The following is a 19,167-nucleotide window of genomic DNA, read 5'->3' as shown; positions in this document are numbered from 1 at the left end:
CGGGAATAGTTATTCATTCAAATGTTGTTTATCACACTTAAGATATTAATCTACAGATATCAGTAATCAGTTTCTCGAGAAATTTGCTTTAGTTTTTACTTCAAGATATAAGCAGATGTAATTCAGATGAATGTGCTTCAACAACTTCCAAAGAACAGCGTGTTTCCTGAAATGATCTGCGGCGGTAGGAAAACCAAATATCATTTTCTGGTTCTTGAACTGTTGGGCGACAATCTGAAAGTGCTTAAAGCAAAAAGCCCGAATCCTGATTTATTGACTGATGGAACATGGTCGAGGATTGCGATTCAGTGCTTGTACGAGTACGTTTAACACTGAAAAAACATTGTTTTTCGAAGTTAACATCTCAATATCAAGATGACAATAATTCAGGTTTAAAACAATGCACCACAGTGGATTTGTTCACCGTGGTGTTAAGGAGAGCAACTTTGCAGTTGGTATGAACTCTCTTTCCGAATATCATAGACGACGTATTCTTCTTTTTGACTTTGGACTTGCAAGAAAGTGAGCATTAAATCAGGATATGCAGTTTAAGAACTTTTTTAAGATTTGTGAACCGGGCAATAAAAGTTGAAACTACAAAAAATTTCAAAAAGGGAAGTCAACCGAAGCAAGGACTGGCAAAGGTGGATCACCATGATTTGGAGACTCCCGTGGGAGCCCATCCGTGGTGTTTTGCCTGCCTACATGCCTACTTTCTGTTTACCTACCAACGCAGCTCAGCTGCATGCCTACATCAAACCCGCCTGCCAACACGCCTACTTTTTTCCTAACGACGTGCTTACTTGCCTATTCTGTAAAATTTAAATTCTTAAAAACTTTCACAAATTTTCAGAAAAGAATCCTTCTCACTTCTCACCTGAGCAAGAGGAAAAGCTTAAAGAAATTAATAAGATGCTCAAAGAATGTCATTATTACGATCATCCAAACTATGATCTAGTGCATTCATTCTTCAAAGATGTGATGATCAAGTCAGAAGTTAATTGGGGTTCGGCATACGACTGGGAAACCAACACGAAATCGGATGAGTTGTCGAAAGTTGTCAAAGCAAAGAAGGGAAAGAAGTATGTGTGGGAAAATCCTGGAGACTTTTTCAAGGTGATTGTTATTTTATTTGAAATTATATCAGTTTAAATTTAGATTGATAAATGGGCTCTTCTTGATAAACCAAAGCTTCCGGCTAAACCTGCAATGAATAAGAAGCCAAAGTCCAAGACAAGACGCCAGGATCTGAACAAAAAATCCCCACATTCAGGAGCAGACGGATTAAGTCGAGAAGATTCGATCAATGTTGACTCGATGAAAAAAGAGAAAAGTGGAGGTGGCCCGAGTGTGATGGATTCGAAGAAAGATTCTGAGAAAAAGTGATAATAATTCCCATTATGATTATTATTTAGTGTTTTATAAACGTTCAAACGGGGAGCAAATACAAAAAAAACAGAACAGGGATTGTAATTAACACACTACATAAAGTTGGGAATCGATCATGTTCGAAAAACCCGCAATTCAAAGAAAACTGGGGAAGAAAGTGGGATGGTTTAGAATCGTAATGGGACGATTTAGTTGTTCTTCTTCTTTGGCACTGCCTTGTACTTGTCTTTTCCTCCGCGGAGAACATATGATTGGAGGAAGAAGTTGACGAAAAGAGCCAAGTATGTTGTGTCCATGAAAACTGCGAGCTTGAATACTGATGGCTCGAAATCACAGTTGGCCTGAAAGAAACAAAATGTACTTTTTTTTTTGAAGAATAAATCCGAAAATTAATTTTTAGAAATCTTCTGCTAAAAAGTCTTATGCGAAACGCTGTTCACAAACCGTTTGGTGCAATAAGGCTGAAGTTTAAAGATGTTTTATCATTTTTAGACGGCGTTTAAAAGAGTTTAAATTCAGTAATTTCGGTTTCCCTATACAAAGTGAACTCAAATATTCAAAACTTACATTGGTGAAGTGCATGAGATAACCAAGATGAGCAAGAACGGCGCAAGAGATGATGAATTGAACGATTTGAAGAGATGTGATAGCTTGGGCGATGAATCCTGGCACGCGAATCTTCATCGAGCGAAGGAAGTAGTAAGAGTACATGAAGGCGTGGACGACAAAGTTAAGATAAATTCCGTATCTGTTGAATCCTGGGGTCAATGGATGAGAGTACCAGGCGTAGATCATGGTGAGAATATGGTGATACCAGTGAAGGAACATGAGTGGACGTTTACGGAGAACCAAGAAGATGGTGTCAACAAGTTCGAAAAGTTTGGAAGCCATGAAGAGCCACACCCAGTATCCATTCTCTCCTTTCGTGAAATCAAACACTTTGCAGTAGGATGCTGAAATTATATTTAATTTTTGCAGGAAAGTGGAATGTATTCTATTTTGTCACTTTGGAACATATTTTTTATTTTTTGGTATTTTTAATTTTTCACAGATAACATAATATTCCCGTCAACTTTTGATAACACGATAATGCTGACTACTAATTGTTCTGACACTATCAAAATCAGGTTGATCAGAGAACGTTAGTACTTTGGTACACTCTCTTTGATTGTACTCACCGACAATTCCTTTGTTGGCAATGGTTCCAAAGAACTCTGGGGTCATTTTGACAGCTCCTGCGATGGAAAATGCGGCGAGGATGAAATTCCAGATGTTGAGTGGAATAGTCAATTGGAATGGTTGACGATTACGCATGAACCATTTTGTTCCGAACACAACGACCATGTACAGGATTGAAGCCTGGAAAATGAAATATGGTTGAATGAGGGATGAAAATGCACCAAATTGAAAACACCCAGTTTTCAATATCTCAAAATGAATTCTCAAAAATAAATTGTAAAGAATACAAACATGTTTCAGAGACGCTTCGAATACATGCTGGATATTTTTAAAAATATTCAATTTTATAGGTTCGGACCATTTTTCAAGAAACTCATTGGTTTTCAAGTGCAATAAATTTCTTGAAAGATTATCCAAAGAGAACCTATGAAATAAAATACTTTCAAAATATTCAAAATTAATTTGAAGTTGCATTCTTGGTTGAGAATTTTTTTTGAATAATTGTTGTAATATAGGTTGTAATTCGTTTAGTGTTGGGAAAAATTTAATAAATTATACAAATATTTCAATTTCGGATTCTTCGGATTTCCAATAAACCAAACAACTATAATCAAAATTTTAATTCTAAACAAATTTTACCTGAATAGTAACATCAAAGTGATCAGCAAAGAACTTGCGACCTTCTGCGTCAGGGAAATTCTTTGGCCCATGAGTAGCAATAGCCACAAATCGTTTCGTGTCGAATTTGACATCGAGAAGCCGTTGAACGAGCGGATGCTGAGCCATCTTCTCCCCAAGATAAACTACCTGCAAAAATAATTGTTTCAAAAAAAAAAAGAAATAAATTTCCGTCTGCAAAAAGTGCGAGAGATAGGATAGTAAACAGGCGCGTCTGTCGACGGGGTGAAAGGGCGATATGGAGTAGTAAAAAGAGATGAAATGGAGGAAAAGAAAAAGGGAAAAAAGAACGATGGCTCCGCCCCATCACCCCATATCGACCTTGTGGAGGATCGAATTCAAATGAAATGAAAAGAAAAATGGAGTATAGAAATAGAGAAAAACGTCCTTCGTACCCACAGCAACTCTTATCAGAGGTCTCTTGTGTCCTCGACCAGAACCTGCCGAAAAGGAAATTTTTCGAAGAGAGCATTTTTTATTACTTGCGATGGCATGACTTTTTTGTAGACGGAGATAAATGAAAACAAACGAGAACGCTGATATAACATGTAGATTCATCGAGTCTAGTTTTCTAGCCAAGCATGGAGGTCTAAAATGTAATGCTACCAGTTTAATTAACAAACATGACATATGTTTTCAATCAAGTGAATCATCTTGATCAGAAAAAATTAAGCGAATTGAAACCACATTTCATGGTTGAAACTTTTGAGAAAAAATATTTTAAGAAAGCATTTTTGTGTATTCCTTCAAACCAAAAAGGGCTATGTAAATAGTTTTTTTTTCAAACCAGCCATGCTTGCAACTTTTATGATGGTTGATAACTGAGCGTCCAAAATGATGACACATTTTTAGTAAAACAAGCTCTAAATAAAGTTTAGAATATTTGAATGGAACAATACAATAATATAAAACTTTTCTTTACGAGTTTGAGATCGTTTTGAGACAAGAAGGCATAGCTTTTTACCGATTGCAAAATAAAAAGTCGACCAGTTTCAAGCTGAAAAGGAAAATAACGTATTTTTTCAATAAAATGTAAGAGCAAAACAAAAAAGGATAAAAAATAATGCGAAAAAAATTTAATTCGTGGAGCACTAAACTGCACGCGGTAACGACACTCCGATTGAGGGACAGTGTATTGTAATGCTTTAAAAGAGAGACGCAGAGAAATTTTAAAGTTTTTTAGCCTCGAGAATGGTTATTTTCTATATTTTTATATTCATGATCTAATTTGGAGAGATTTAATGATTTTGTTTGTTTTACTCAAAGAGATGTTGCAAATATATTTAGTAAAAACAATTGGAAACTTTTCACTACCTAAATTTGAACTACGCGCCGATTTTTCAACAACTGATAAACAAGGCGCGCAACGACACTCCGTTGCCCAGTTTAATTTTTAACCAGATTTTTATTTATTTTGTTTTTAAAAACACATTTTCTTTGATTTTATACTCTTAAACCTTTTCAACGCTTTCTTGATCACAAGTTTTATTGAAATTAAAATATGTTATGGATAAGCAACGCGCTTAGAAACGGATTTATAAGTTTTTAAGCAATAAACTCGCGTTTTTCTTTCATAAATATTTTTCAAATTTGTTTTTCAGGTGATGTCGTCCCGCTTCTTGCGTACGGCGGTGGCTCGTGCCACACAACAGAGATCCATGTACGAGAACCCTTACATCAACCGTTTCAAGGCCAGGAGCAAGGTTTCCGAGGATTTCCACAAGAAGACTACAGGAATTACTGGACTTTTTGTCAATGAGCATCCACATCGTGCGTTGACTGTTGTGTATGGCAGAATTCTCCGCGCCCTTGAACAAATTCCACGGGATGCTGCTTACCGCAAGTATACTGAAGCTGTAAGAAATTATTATTGTTTCTACCGCAATCTTATGCAATATGTTTTTAGGTGGTAAAGCAGCGTTTGGCTCTTGTTCAAGCCGAAAACGACATTAAGAAGCTTGAGGAGAAAATTGGAATGGGACAAATCGAAGAAGTCATCGAACAGGTGCGTCAAGTTTCAATGTTAAATAATCGAATATCTATGAAAATAATGAATTTATAAATATTTCATAATGTTGCTTTCATTTGAAAGCGTTCAGAGACCCGAAGAACTCGGGGGATGTCCAACTGGGGGGATTACCAACTCGGGGGATTGGCTCCGCCCACAGAACCGTGGCTTACAATACGCCCATTTCTGCAACTGCCGCACGGTTTTAAAATCATTTTTTCTTGTTAATCCTCGCTCTATTGATAAAAATACAGTTTTAAAACCGTGCGGCAGTTGCAGAAATGGGCGTATTGCAAGCCACGGTTCTGTGGGCGGGGCAATCCCCCGAGTTCTTCGGGTCTCAGCGTTCACGAAGACTACGATGTTTCTAATATGTCAATGTTTAAAAGTTTCCGATACAAATATTTCGCGTAAATCAGAATAAATTTTTTTAAAATCATTTTTGCACCGAATAACAAAATTTTCGTTTCAAAAATAAATACCACTGCAATATTTTAAATGCTCAATAATTACAGGCCGAATATGAACTGGAGACAACACGAGCAATTGTTGATTCAAAAGCATGGGAGCCTCTCGTCGAATCTGCTCCAAAGGGACAATGGTCGTGGCCAGTCTAGAGAATTTTCGAGTTTCTCATTAATTTTTCTTGTAGATCACATTTTAACATTTTTTTTCTGTTTCACATCTGAATATAAAATTATAAATAGTGTTCTAGAATTCTAAAGAAAAGCTGAACAAATCTGCGAAATGGAAAAATTGCATGCTAATCAAATATTCAGATGAGGTTCTTCGTATTCACAATCAGGAAAGAAAATATGTACTTCACCCTCTCATATTTATTTTTTTTTTTTTGTATTTATGTTAGTGCGAGAACCACACCGTTTTCCTTGTTTCTGGGTGGTGATGTCGTAAAATATCTTGGCCATCTTCAGAGCTCATTTGTGCTCCGCCACGATGAGCTTTCTCCACTTTTCTGTTTTTAAAATTGCTCATCTGGTATGTTTCGTGACTTGTCTTCCTTTATTTCCTCTTTTTCTTTCAATAGAAGTACCAAACAATGACATGATAATTGGGAGTACAATCTGTTTCACACGTCATGTGCGGAAGAAGAAGAAGAAGAGATTCCCCGAAAAGTGGGCGGAGCTTGTAGTAGAAGCTCATCGTCTTGGGACCGAAGCAACAGAGATGGAATGATGGTTTTGCTGACGATTTCACACTTGGATGGATTTGAAAAGAATCCACGAAATAGAAGAAGAAGAAGACGATGAGTTTCGAGAGAGAGAATCCCTCCATTCTCTGTTTTCGTAAGAAAATTCAACTTTTTCCTGCGATTTTTGTTTTCAGAGAGTTTTTATTTTTTTGGTTGGTGATCATTTAAAATTCGTATTGCAAGTCATTAAATCCCGCGCTTGAAATAATTGGGCCGAGCACTCATTGTTTTGAAAAATTGTATATTGTTCTTGTTCCACCGAATATTTTTTGAGCAGTCAATTTTCAACAATTGTATTATACAACTAAACTATTCCGTTTTGCTCGTACAGTCTGAATGAAAATATTTAATTTATTTAGAGATTGGTAGAAGCTTTTTTAGAAATCCGAAAAATCGTCGTGAGACTTTTCGCCATATCTTCCACGCTAACAACGATTTAATATTACTGTAACTACTTCTATTTTATTGGCCTCGGATGTATTATAATTTTCAAATTGAATAAAAAATTACTGCAAAGAATTTTAAATAAAAAGATGTAGCAAAACCATATAGACTCTAATTACAGTAACTCGTTAACGAGTATATATATTGTAAGCGTGACGAGACCCATGCGTTTAAGACTTAGCGAAAAGACTGATCTCTAGACGTATACCTAATATAGGACGGTGCAGGTTCTCTTTCTCGGGGACGTCCCGCGCATCACTTTGTAATGATTTTGTGATTCATAGAATAATCATGCGTGACGTCACATCCCCACATTTTCCAGAAGTCAATCGAGACGTGGTTATGAAGATTACACGAGTTTCGACCCCTATTTAAACATAGAAAGCACTTTTATCCAACATTATTATGAAGAGGTTCCCAGTTTAAAATAATTTTGGAAGACTCGACACGCTGAGAACGACTTGAGAGCGTTTCTCGCCATTCTGAACGTGTAGCTTCTTCTTAATTGCTCACAGCGTGGCATAAATATTTAACTACTTCACTTTTCCAGCATTTTGTCTGTAATTTTGCCAATTTAGAAACATGCCAACTCTTTTCCATTATCAAACTCTTCGACTCCTTCTGGAGTTTCTTGGAAAACAGAAGTTAATCAAGGGAGAGTAGATACTAAAATAGCGTGTTCTTTTTCAAAGCAGAGAGTAAACAAAGTTGTTAAGTTTGGACGAAAGTTTTGTTTTCAAAAGGTGATCAAGCATATTTTGAACAATTTTTTATGCTGAAAAATGAGTTCGCGTGTAGTCAAAGTGTCCCTTAGTTTGATCTCTGATAAATTTGGCAATCGATGTTTTTGTTGAAGCTTATGTTCTTTGGAAGTTGTAAGTACTACCAAATTATTCTGATGTAAGACTGCTGAAAATTTCGTTGCACCATTTCCTAGATGACAGGAAGAGACAATTTTTCTAGGTAATAATTTCAGATCTGCAATTGCATAATTTTGACAAAAAAATTAAAAGCAATGAGTTTTTAGAACATTCCCTCAAATTTATTCGTTAGCTTACTGAAAGCCTGCTCCCTGCTTGAAAGAAAATATAGTTTATACATCTGCAAAAATGTCTTATATTGATTTTTTTTTCTTCAAGTCTACGTATCACCATAAGGTACAATTGTATTCCCTTCATCTTACTATTATGGGCATCCTGAAAAATGACCTAATGTATTTTCCTAAACGCCAAAGGTCAACTCCACCCCTTTTCGGCTATTTATTTTTCATTTATTCTTATCAGATTTCTCAATCTTTCTGTTTCTACGAAACGCGCTGTTTTGAAGAATTACATTTCTAATTTACATTCTGTTTTCTCAGACTAAATTTAAATTCACAGTTTACTATGAATTAACGATTTTCCAATAAATATGTTGCGAGTTTTCACATTGTTACGTCATTTTTTGTTTATTTACTCAGGGGTGGGAAGGGAGATTTTAAAGATTTCTAGACGAGAGAAGACAAGATTTATTTCATTTGCTATTTATTTATCTTTCGACATTTTAAATCTTCATTTTTCTGTCGATTCGGAAACTAACTGAAAATTTGTTTGAAAGTTGCCGAAACTTAGTCAACACATTTTTAATTTGTATACATGTATGAATCACTTGTAAAATAGGTACAAAATTCCTAAAAAATAGGCAAGGTAGGCAGGTACGAATTGCGGCCTTGTCTTCTCTGTAAAACATAATTCAAAAAAATTAACCATATGTCTTTGAAATTTGCAATATTAAATTTCTAATCCAAAAAATGTAGTATTCCTACTCAAAGCTTCAATTTAGGTTTTCAATAGTCTATAACTTCCGGTTTATCATTGAATCTTACCTAGATTACTGTAATTATTACAAATCTTTAAAAACAGATTAACTCCCATATGATACCAACGTGATCCATTTTCTTTGAATTTTGGCTCTTATTTTTCACCATTAGGCAGATTAATGTCGGATACTGCAAACACAAGTCTTTAGACAGATTATTGATAAATTGTTATCATATCTATAATGTATACATGTGCCATCATTTCTTTCTAATCATATTCTTTATCGAGAACCTGAAGTTTTATGATAATTCAGTGAAACAGTAATACTTATGTTTTCTCCGTTGGCAACAAAATTGTGGGAGGTATTTTGCAAAAAATGTTCCTTCCTCAAAATACTCCCGAGTTTCGTGATAAGATTTCATGAATTATGTACATGTTTTGATGAAATTTTGTTTTTTGGAATTCAAGACTAAACTCCACGGAATTGGATCACCGGGTGACTAATTTTCTAGACTATATTATTTTATTTGTGTCCCAAACTTTCTGATTAAACCAGATGATGCAAATAAAGAACTCTACTGTAAATCCCCATCCTAGGATTCATTTGCAGACTTCATTAGAGAGTGAGTCAACTAATTCCATTGTTGTTATTTGGACCCCCCATTTTCAGATTTTTTTTGTTCCTGGATATGTTTGATCACATCCCATTTTGTTAGTATTTTTAAATTATTTTCAAGTCATGGAACCTTTCATTGTATTTTCAAAGGCTCAGAATTTTGATTCTAAATCTAGTAAATCTCATTCAATTCCTAGAGCGCAGCGATGAAATAGTCTGAAAATGTTTTAATTATGGAAAACGCTTGTAAATGAGAAAAGCCAGTTGTGTAGGCAGGCATAAGGAACTCAAATACAAATGAAAATGCCTGCCTATGATGAAAAGTGTATGTTTATCTATTTCCGTGAAGTCGCCTGTTCAATAAGATACGGGGTCAAATTAATTTTTAAAAAAGATCTCAACCGTACATAGCCAAAAAAATTGGTTTCCATTTAAAAAACTGTACACCGCTGCAATTTGTAAACCTAAAACTCAAATCCTTTGTTTTCTTTGAAATTTCCGGAAAAGTATAAGGAAATCCTGTGATATTTTTCTTTCCATAAGTGAAAGGACTCTCTCTAATTAGGACGCCCCCGTATCTCATTCTTCATCTTGCTCTTCTTCTTCTTCTCCATCTCCTTATTCTTGGTGCTCCATTCAATTTCTTCGTTCTCAAATGCCATACAACCACACGTTTTCTCTCAATTTTCAACAATTCCCTTCACTTTTTCTTCGTTCAGTTTTGTCATATGTATATATTCAAGATAATTCTCAATAGTGGTCAGTTTCGTCGAGACACACTCATTGAGCATAATCTAGGGTGGGAACTGGTTTCAAATTTTATTAAGATACGTAGTTTGAAATTAATTCGGCTCTCACGATTTTCCACTGAACTCGAATGAAATGTTAGCGTCACATTTCGAAAAAATCGCTTTTCAAAATCGTTCAATGTAAATCTTAGGGCTTCCATTGTAGGTGTAACCGTTTTCAGGCGGACCTGTCTACTTCATGCTCGTCTGTCGGAAACCTGTCGGAAACCTTCGAAACTTTAAAAACAGAGAAGAAGAAAACTAACATTCACTTTTTCGTGATTTCCTATTTTGATTCTAGACTCTAAGAATTGTCAAAAAAAATGGAACGAAAAACAAATAATAATACAGTTTCAAGGAATAACTTTAAAGTTTAATTCTCATAATAAAAACGTAAATTTTAATTAATTTTTTCAAACGTTCGGATTTTTTCTCCGATGCTACTTTGCCCGATTTTGTCAAAAAAATTTCCACTGTTTCATCTAACTTTTAAATTGAGGACAAAAATGTCTAATACGATTCTTTTGGATGATATTGCGTTTGCTCAAAAATGGTTTTGTTCATGAAATATAGTTGAAAATTAGAGAGAAAAAGGTTTTTCTTTTAATTTTAAGATTTTTTAATTTTCTAATTTTTCTAGATACTCCCGTATTCCATTACCCGTTTAACGTACCATTGTCCTGTAAATTATGCATTTTTCACAGAGAATCAATTGGGTGTGTTTCTGTCATGCCACGTGTCAGTTCATTCATTGTGTTTCTTACCTTCATGGTGGCACTACTAGCAGTCAGTCATGCTGCAGTTGTATCTGGATATGACAATATTTATCAAGTTCTCGCACCAAGGTACGTATTCTCTTCTCAAAATGTGTACTGAATTGTTTATCCCATTTGCGAATATCTGTTGACATTTTAGTAATTATTTTTGTAGAAACATGAACTATATTTTTTGTAAATCATATTTTTATTCCAGATTCCGACGTGCTCGTATGATGAGTTTCGACGCTGAAGCTCCACAATACCTCCAACATTTGCTCCAAAACCTAAAACCGCGCTTCAGAAGATCCGTATAAATGAGAAAACTGTCAAAAGAGAACTTTTATTCCAAAAAAAAATCCTCCTCATTCATATTTTTTGTGTGTTGTTAGTGGCTTACTTCCCCCGTTTTACTTATCCTTCTCCTCAGAATTCTCTCTTTTCTTCGGTTTCATTTTCATCAGATTCTTCGGCGCAAAAATCACAAAAATAAATACATCTGATTGTTGGTTTGTGATAGAGTTCATAAATAAAACACAATTTGAAATTCTTGTTATTTTCACAAGAATTTTCGTCAATGATTATTTACAAATACTGCGAAGAATGTCATGAAAATAAATAAATCGGGTTTTGCATAAATTGATACAAACCAGAAAGTTATGACAATTGAAATTGTAAGTAATAAATGCTTTAGAAAGTTATACAGCAGCTCGAGCAATATGTCCAGCTAGCCTCTTACTGTAGCCATGGAGATGCTGAAAACTTCAAGTTGAGTTTAAAGTTCTACAAAACTGAAAATTAAGTCATGAGTCATAAAAAATAATAGACGAATGCCTGCTTTTAAATTAAGTTTTGCTGATTTAATTAGAACGAAGTTCGAATGGAGAAAATCTGCGCCATGAAAACATCAAACTCCCAAGTTCAAAAAATGCTGATTTTTCACAGAAAACTTGACATTTATTTACCATTTCACTACTCATTTCTCATCACTTGATTCACAAAAATGATCTAACCTGTATCATTGAAGACGCTCTCATTTCATCTCTATGTGGAGAGACGGGTTCAGTAAGACCAAGCCATGCTTTTGATTCACGAAGTTTCACGAAACTTCCAGGTTCTCTTGCATCAATTGTATCATCATAATCAAGATCCACATGATTTCTTCCGCTTGTTTTCAGCAAATGATTATAGTTATTTATTGAATTATGAGCTGCTCGATGCTTGAAATAAGCATCCAATAGATTGTTGGGTCGGCTCTCGATTTCTGAAAACAATTAATTGTTGTAAACTTTAGATGATTCTATAAAATTTTTGAAAAAGGTGTACAGTCATTACAAAGGCACACGTTGTATTTTTGCCGCGATAACAATTCTAACAGCGGTTATAAATGTGAAATTTCAAAATTTGTTGATTAGTCCTGGTAGAATGCTTGCACATCGATACAGGTTTTTGGTTTGTTCAAAAAAATTTTTCAAAACAGAAAATATTTGTGGTTTCAAATTTTAATATAGCAAGTTTTCAGCTTCAAAAGTTGCCATGTCTCTTTAGTGCTTATAGGTCTAACTTATTTCAATTGAAAGCTGAGAGAAATTGATCACAATAAAACTATAAAAACATAAACTCACCAACATTTAACAAAATAAAAAATAGAAAAACAATAACAGTTATAGTATTTCTTTGCATTTTGAACAGTTGTTTTCCAAAAATAGCCAGTCAAGATTCTCAAATGGTCACTGTAATATCGAACCAATCAGCAGTTCATTCAAATACAGAGAATGCAGAAAATATCACGAGTAGGAACCGGTAGCTGATAAAGTATGGATGATTAGAAGATGAAAGATAGGAAAAAAGATATCAACAACTTTTCAAAGTCGACTCATTTTTTCGCTTTTTCCCATATCTTATATATACTGTATTTAGAGATGAGAGACGAAAAGAAAAAAGGTTGATGGGTGCGTCCTTCGATTTTTTGGTATTTTGATTTTCAGACAAAAAGATCTTGGAAAGTGAGATTTGATCAATGGTACGTACTTTGATCAAAAAGGATTATGCCATAATTCTTGGAATATGTACAGACATAATGTCAATGAACAGTTTGGAAACTGGAAATGGCGGGATCAATGAGATCGAACAAATTCTGATCCAATCTGATTAGTTTAAATTTTATTGTTTTCTAACCGTTTGATGATTGGGTCTCGATGAAAGAACATTTTTGAAATCATAAAAACTTCAAAACATGATTACTTCAGTATCGTTCCTCATTTATGTCAATACTGTAGAAAAATGTCAAAATTTGAATTTTCTCAGTTTCGTCGAACTCGGCTCACTTTGTATGCCTGGTGAAAATGTGGGAGCATCAAATTGATGAGAATTTTAAGCTATGCCGAGTTGTAAAAAAATCCCCAGCCATTTTATTCCGGTTCTAAAAAATTTTTATAGTTCTTTTTACCTGAGAATGTGAAGATGTTATGATATTTTACTTACTATTAAACAATTCTTGCACACAGTTTTTAAAAAAAAATTTCTGATATTTATATTTTTCAGAAAGCAAATAATTTTTGCGAAACCCTCCTTTTTTGATAAACTGTCTTAAAAAGTGAAGTAACAGGATATATGTTTTCCGGGGTACATTTTGCTGAAGTTCAGTAACTTTTTTTTCATGGTTAAACAAAAAATGTTACAAAAATAATAAACTGTAATCTAACAAGTGTAAATGGACTAACTAAGTCTTATGACAAAATTCTAAAAATCTGTTTCGTTAGTAACTTGTGTTTTTCAGCGTTTGATTAATTTGTACTTTTATAATATTTTTTATAAACAACGGAAAATTAAATTCTGCTTTTTGCAATGTCCTCCTACATTTTTGCATTTTTTGGTTCTTGAATCAAAAGTCAGAAAGTGCCCCCGATGATAAAACCACCTTGAGTGCGATAGGTAAAAAAATTAACTCTTTCAAAAAAATTAAGCAGATCTATTTTATACTTTATACAAATTGAATAGTGTGAAATAATTTAGATCAACAAACACATATTTTGCAATTTCAGATTATTTATATTTTAATTGTCTGCAACTTGTGAAAACATCGATTGTAAACATTTGATCATATCAACTTTCTATTTTTGGATTCATACTTTATCAAAAAAATTTGTTCACGTTTGTCCATGACACCCATAAACAATATCATCTTTGAATGGTAAAAAGTTAAATATCAAAAGAGGATCTACTGAACCTTTTTTATCAATCTAATCTCACAGTGTATTAAGTATTTGTGAAACAGGGATTTTTTCTAAATGTCAAACACTGCCTTCAATGCTGGATTATTTCTGTATTAGATGTCAAAGAGCATTATTCCTTCCTCGTCTATTGTCATTGAAATTAAGACTTTTAGAAGAGTTATATTTTCAAAGAGAAATTCTAAAGCAGAGATTTCAGATGAAATCTTCATACCAATTCGCTTCAAAAAAGAAATAAAATAGTTGAAGGATTCCAACCAACAATTGAAATGATTACTGTTTCAGCAAAGAAATCCACAAATGTCGAAGCATAATACTTTTTAGAAAATGCCGGAGCCAACTTTCAACTGATTTTTTTATTTGTGTCAAGTAACAAATTCCGTGTTTAAAAATATTTGAAGTTTTTACATATACTTTATATTGAAAACTGTAATTGAATAAATATCGAGAACCTAATTGGATAAATATCGAGAAGAAATGAATTGTTTTAAAATTCATCTTCAAGATTCCACGTTTTAGTTTCGAATAATTTGGACGTCCTGGAAATTGAGAGTCAACAGAGCGAAATTTTTCAAATGTGATATTTTTCTAGCAGTTTCAACAATGATTTTTAAAACGAATTTTAAAATTTTCAAAACTGATTCAAGAGGAAACAATTTCAACTGGAATGTTCTGTTGAAATATACTCACATCATGATAAACCATTTCAATGTTTAATAAGATTTTCGAAAATATTCAGGCAAAGCTATGATATATTGTAAGTTTAAATTTGTAGGTAAAAGTAAGTTGTAAGTTTAAGTTTGTAGGAAAATATTCAAAATTCTTCTAAAAACTATTAATATTCTAGGACTTCTGAGCAAGATAACTGTATTTTTACGAATTTCTTCCATAACTGTATGTGTACTAGAAATATAAACTTTTGAATAGTTTTGGATACTTTTAGTGTGGGCTGTTCCAATTGCAACACCTAAAAATATATGTATTAATTTTTTTAAAAAGTTACATGATTAGATCTCTTCTTTGACAGTTTATATTTCGGTTAATTTTAAAGATATAAAAAACATTTCAAATTATAGAAGAAAGTATTCAAAAAAAGACGGTCGAAATTTTTTCTGAGCTGCCACAAATTAGCACTCCGGCTGCAACACACATAGAGGAAATACGGTAACTAAAAATAAGAAAAACAGTCAAAAGGTAAACATATATTTGGAGCTTTTCCTCAAATTTCAATTAATCTTTGTACTTATTTTCGTCAAATGATATCACTATTTCCACATATTACATCATTATTGTACGCATATGACATTTTTGTTTTCCTTTGCTTATCTGAACCTCTCTCACGAGACAGAATTGCTAAAAGTTTCGAAACATTTTGCTTTTTAATAAATATATTTCTTTATTTTATGGTTAGTCTAAGTTCACAATTGTTATATTAAGACTACATGGGTACCGTATCATTTTGATATACATTGTAGATTTACTATGTTTTTTTTAAGTTTCAGAAAAGTATTTAATTATTTGTTGAAACATTTTTGGAGTTGCTTTTCAGAAAGAAACAGGTGACAGTTTCAAATGTATCTTCTGTGTAATAAAACACATGTGTTGGTTCAGATGTTTGTTTAATTTTGCAAACGGTCATGCGTAGCGCAACGACTTTATTTTTATTTCATTCGTTTCTTTTTCGCACAGTCAGAGTGCATTTGAGGTGCAAACACTTGCATCACAATTTCTATTGATTCGTTATTTTTTAAACAATTTAATTTGATGAGAGACGAGAAGCATCCATTTTTCGGCAACTAATGATCGCTTGGCCAACTTCCAACATCCTCATTCCACGATTTCAAAACTGTCTCTGCTTCTTCGAATTCTATTGTATTTTTGTTAGCGTGAAAGGAAACAATGCGCGATAAGCAAACTGGGAGCGGAGTGGAATACGGAGAGAGAGAGAAAACGAGGTGGTCAGCTGATTTGTTTGCTTCACTTTATTCCCACATTTTCACTTTTCAACAGTTTCTCGTGACTGACCACATAAAGTTTAAGCAATCGATGCCATTCGTTTTTAAAATTTTGGATAACACATATACTTGATAAAAGAAGTTACGAAAACCAGTAGGAAATTCGTTTAATTTCTATCAAAATTCTACAGTACCGGTACAGTTGGAAGACAAGAGAGTGCGTGCACAGAAGAGACGCAGAAATATGTCGGCAGCTAGTGTGCAATGTGTGCAAACACCACCACGTAAAAGTACACAGATTGAGTGCCAAAATTGTTTCAAGAGGCCTATTTTTGGATATTTAAAAGAGTTTTCGACGCATATTTCATTATTTATTTTTAAATTTCAAAGTTTAGTCATTTTTATATATCCCTTATTGATTTTCTCTCCTTTTAACTCGTTGGAGTTTATTTTACAAGAGGATATGTAGTGTTTTGAATGATAATATATTAATTACGAGCGTATCTCTTTAAAAAGTTATTCTTCAAAATACCACAATGTTCGTTATTCAAGCTTTCAACATTCTAAACTTTCGTGTATTTTTTGTGTATCTTTCTCCTTATAAGCTACGCCTTTCCTCGTCTCCACCACATTCTCTCGTCTCATATGATGTCGGTTGACATGTGTATTCGTCTTCTTTTGCAGCTTTCAGTCATGTGGAATATGGTACAAACCGACCATGACGATCTCGAGAAAGCCGAGGCAATGAACTCGATGGCAGGACTCAAGTACACCATTGATCATACTTGGGATGGACTTCCACTTGCACATGAGCCTATCAAAGTGAGTTTTCGAATTTTTATACATTTAGATTCGAGAAAATTACGGTTTATTGCAAACTTTTTGTAAATGCGTATATTTGAATTTTTGCAGATTGACTTGAAGTGGCACTTTGAGCGACTCGTCGGGCGCCCACATAAGCGAGTTGTCAAGATTTCATTCGACGTAATAATTTTGAATATTTATATATTTATAAAAACTTCAACAAAATTTCGTATTCAGGCACCATTCTTCGACGATCCAGAACCACTCGATCCACCAGGAATAACACCACAGGTTAGTCAGTTTTTACTGTGATAAAGTATATAATTCAATAGTTTCTCCAAATTAAATTCTTTTCAGCTTTGGGATTTCGAAGTTATTGAATTCTTCTTCGCAAATGATCGTGGACAGTATCTAGAAGTTGAGATTGGTCCACATGGACATTGGCTCTGCCTTCTTTTTGACGGAGTTCGTCATACTATCAACAACGGTGAGTATTTTAACTTTTTAAGTATTTTGAAAATATCAGTTTTTCGAAAGTTACATGTTTCCCTTCAATCTTTAATCATTTCAGGCGAAGAACTCGAACTCGAAGTACGCAACAAATGGGTTGGAAATCGTTGGGTAGGAGAAGTCGAGATTCCTCTTGCATACTTCCCATCCAGTAATTTTTAAGTTTAATTGTAAAATTATGCAAATCTTATTTCCAGAAGTTACAAAATTTAACGCTTATCACATCCATGGAATGGATTCGGAACGCGTTTACGCCGCATTGAGCCCTGTGACCGATGGAACTTATTCGGTGAGCTTTAATACAATAAATTATTGAAAAAAAATGATTTCAACCTGTTTGTAATATAAAAATTTGCAACTTTTGGCTCCCAATATAGAGCCCATCACTCATAATCTTTTCTTCTCACATTTGTCTTCACTATCGGCACTCATTTTGCTCCGCCCATCGTAAACATAAAACATAGTTGACTGCGAAACCCGTGATTCGTCCGTACACGCAACTATATACTCACCCTATTGACGAGTCTCAACTCGTTAAACCATAACTAACTCAGGGCCTTGTTAAAGACCCGAAGTACAATTTTTGAAGCCCTGTCTCTCGAGGCAGGGGAAAAATTTATGTTGATAATGTTTTTGTTTAGGTGAACTGAGATTTAAAACTAATATTTTTAAAAAGTAGATGTTGAATATTAATCCTTTCTGGGACTATTTAAACACGATTTGCATAATATTAAATTTCTTGTTCGTTTCATGTTTTCCTTCGGCATGCCTTTTTCGTTGTGTCTCCGTCTCCACAATCTGAACGGACGCCCCGCCCACCTCTCACATAGAATGGAGGGTGGCGGAACCCGGCAGATGTCGGTTCAAACGGGAGGGTACCCTCTTTACGCCACAGGGAATAGTCGATTTCTTATAATACTTCAGGGCCTTACTAAAGACCCAGTGTACAATTTTTGCAGCCCTGTCTTCTGAGGCAGGGGAAAATGATTTAATTAATTAAGAATTTGGTGAATTGGATATATTAAATATAATCTCACATCCTATTCCAAAGAGAATCACATTGATTGGGTGAATACATAATATTTAGCATTTTTTTAAACATTAAAAATAAAATTTTCAGGAACCAGACTTCCACCGCCTGGAATTCTTCCAAAAAATCAACATGCGCCGAGTGATTCCAGAAGGTTATGGAGATCGTCCTTTCGCTGATTTCAAGTACGGAGATCTTTGGGCTGGGCACTATTGACACTGGCTTTAAATTTAGAAATTTCCAATATATCAGTGAGATTTGTTTTCTTTCCGGTTTTGAGCTGTTCAACCAATTCCATTTTGGCTTTTATGTGTCAATTGTCATCCGACAACAAAAATTATAACTTTTTGAAAATTTTTATTCACCTTCTATTAGAAACCGGGTTTATTGTTCTTCTCAAAATTGCTTACAAATTTTCTTGTTTTCCTTCCTATTTCATTTGAGAATTTCGCTATGCCCCATTAGGTTGTGTTGTTCTTCCGATTGCCCATTTTCAAATTCTTTCACTCCTCATTTTTTGTGTTTTAAATGTTTAAACTATTTATTTTCAGTATTCTCTTGTTTTATATTTCTGACTCATAAACTTTTCCTTTCGAAAATAGACACAACCACATGACATGTCGCATGATCTAGAGCTCCCGTTGTCCCTGGAAACCTGTTGTTTAGCTCGGGTCTCCATGGAAATTGAGCACAAAAGGGGGCGTGGCAATGGTTAGCTAGCGAGCCTCTTACAGCATAAAAAGAGCTCATTCTCGTTTTCATAAGCAGC

General features: G+C 34.1%; 5 protein-coding genes, 6 non-coding genes and 1 pseudogene across 15 annotated transcripts; 8 read left to right on the top strand and 4 right to left on the bottom strand.

Annotated features, from left to right (window-relative positions):
- The first annotated feature begins 171 nt into the window (after window positions 1-171).
- Window positions 172-1,386, top strand: F56H11.6 (annotated as a pseudogene). Its single transcript has 5 exons — window positions 172-320; window positions 391-522; window positions 566-762; window positions 854-1,116; window positions 1,159-1,386. Coding segments are annotated over exons 1-5 (969 nt in total).
- Window positions 1,387-1,390: 4 nt separating this feature from the next.
- elo-1 (Long chain fatty acid elongase 1) lies at window positions 1,391-3,375 on the bottom strand (the record flags this gene model as incomplete). 2 transcript variants are annotated; one of them, NM_069288.10, is made up of 4 exons in its annotated part: window positions 1,391-1,730; window positions 1,957-2,342; window positions 2,568-2,748; window positions 3,208-3,375. In NM_069288.10, the coding sequence occupies 4 exons, from the start codon at window positions 3,352-3,354 to the stop codon at window positions 1,578-1,580; spliced, it is 867 nt and encodes a 288-aa protein (NP_501689.1). The 2 variants fall into 2 exon arrangements, with proteins under 2 accessions (NP_501689.1, NP_001263767.1); NM_001276838.3 differs by lacking the exon at window positions 3,208-3,375 and having other exon boundaries at window positions 1,578-1,730; window positions 2,568-2,733.
- A 42-nt stretch (window positions 3,376-3,417) lies between these two features.
- Window positions 3,418-3,560, top strand: F56H11.8. The gene has a single exon (NR_056406.1). It is a non-coding gene; the product is annotated as an Unclassified non-coding RNA F56H11.8 (non-coding RNA).
- Window positions 3,423-3,565, bottom strand: F56H11.11. The gene has a single exon (NR_056405.1). It is a non-coding gene; the product is annotated as an Unclassified non-coding RNA F56H11.11 (non-coding RNA).
- A 1,276-nt stretch (window positions 3,566-4,841) lies between these two features.
- On the top strand, window positions 4,842-5,985 carry ndua-5 (putative NADH dehydrogenase [ubiquinone] 1 alpha subcomplex subunit 5). The gene is made up of 3 exons (NM_069287.6): window positions 4,842-5,102; window positions 5,153-5,251; window positions 5,770-5,985. Exons 1-3 carry the CDS (start codon window positions 4,851-4,853, stop codon window positions 5,869-5,871), a joined length of 453 nt encoding a protein of 150 aa, NP_501688.1. The 5' UTR covers window positions 4,842-4,850; the 3' UTR covers window positions 5,872-5,985.
- Window positions 5,986-8,957: 2,972 nt separating this feature from the next.
- On the bottom strand, window positions 8,958-8,978 carry 21ur-14552. The gene has a single exon (NR_056404.1).
- A 1,652-nt stretch (window positions 8,979-10,630) lies between these two features.
- On the top strand, window positions 10,631-10,651 carry 21ur-6290. The gene has a single exon (NR_056403.1).
- Window positions 10,652-10,814: 163 nt separating this feature from the next.
- On the top strand, window positions 10,815-11,374 carry nlp-35 (Neuropeptide-Like Protein). The gene is made up of 2 exons (NM_069286.8): window positions 10,815-10,956; window positions 11,084-11,374. Exons 1-2 carry the CDS (start codon window positions 10,841-10,843, stop codon window positions 11,181-11,183), a joined length of 216 nt encoding a protein of 71 aa, NP_501687.1. The 5' UTR covers window positions 10,815-10,840; the 3' UTR covers window positions 11,184-11,374.
- C33A12.19 lies at window positions 11,307-12,742 on the bottom strand (the record flags this gene model as incomplete). Of its 2 annotated transcripts, NM_001027866.4 has the most annotated exons (3): window positions 11,307-11,621; window positions 11,880-12,130; window positions 12,492-12,742. In NM_001027866.4, the coding sequence occupies 3 exons, from the start codon at window positions 12,547-12,549 to the stop codon at window positions 11,565-11,567; spliced, it is 366 nt and encodes a 121-aa protein (NP_001023037.1). The 2 variants fall into 2 exon arrangements, with proteins under 2 accessions (NP_001023037.1, NP_001293945.1); NM_001307016.3 differs by lacking the exon at window positions 12,492-12,742 and having other exon boundaries at window positions 11,565-11,621; window positions 11,880-11,903.
- A 3,996-nt stretch (window positions 12,743-16,738) lies between these two features.
- C33A12.3 lies at window positions 16,739-18,993 on the top strand (the record flags this gene model as incomplete). 2 transcript variants are annotated; one of them, NM_001268466.2, is made up of 7 exons in its annotated part: window positions 16,739-16,876; window positions 16,967-17,038; window positions 17,096-17,149; window positions 17,216-17,345; window positions 17,430-17,519; window positions 17,566-17,657; window positions 18,489-18,993. In NM_001268466.2, 7 exons carry the CDS (start codon window positions 16,748-16,750, stop codon window positions 18,612-18,614), a joined length of 693 nt encoding a protein of 230 aa, NP_001255395.1. The 2 variants fall into 2 exon arrangements, with proteins under 2 accessions (NP_001255395.1, NP_001255396.1); NM_001268467.3 differs by lacking the exons at window positions 16,739-16,876; window positions 16,967-17,038; window positions 17,096-17,149; ... (1 more) ...; window positions 17,430-17,519; window positions 17,566-17,657 and having other exon boundaries at window positions 18,531-18,614.
- On the top strand, window positions 17,902-17,978 carry smy-1. The gene has a single exon (NR_003443.1). It is a non-coding gene; the product is annotated as a small nuclear RNA smy-1 (small nuclear RNA).
- On the top strand, window positions 18,275-18,346 carry smy-2. Its single transcript, NR_003442.1, has one exon. It is a non-coding gene; the product is annotated as a small nucleolar RNA smy-2 (small nucleolar RNA).
- Window positions 18,994-19,167: the final 174 nt, after the last annotated feature.

Source organism: Caenorhabditis elegans, chromosome IV, assembly GCF_000002985.6.
Source record: "Caenorhabditis elegans chromosome IV".
NCBI lineage: Eukaryota > Metazoa > Nematoda > Chromadorea > Rhabditida > Rhabditidae > Caenorhabditis > Caenorhabditis elegans.
Note: the sequence above shows the minus strand (reverse complement) of the source record. Positions and strands in the feature narration are given on the sequence as shown.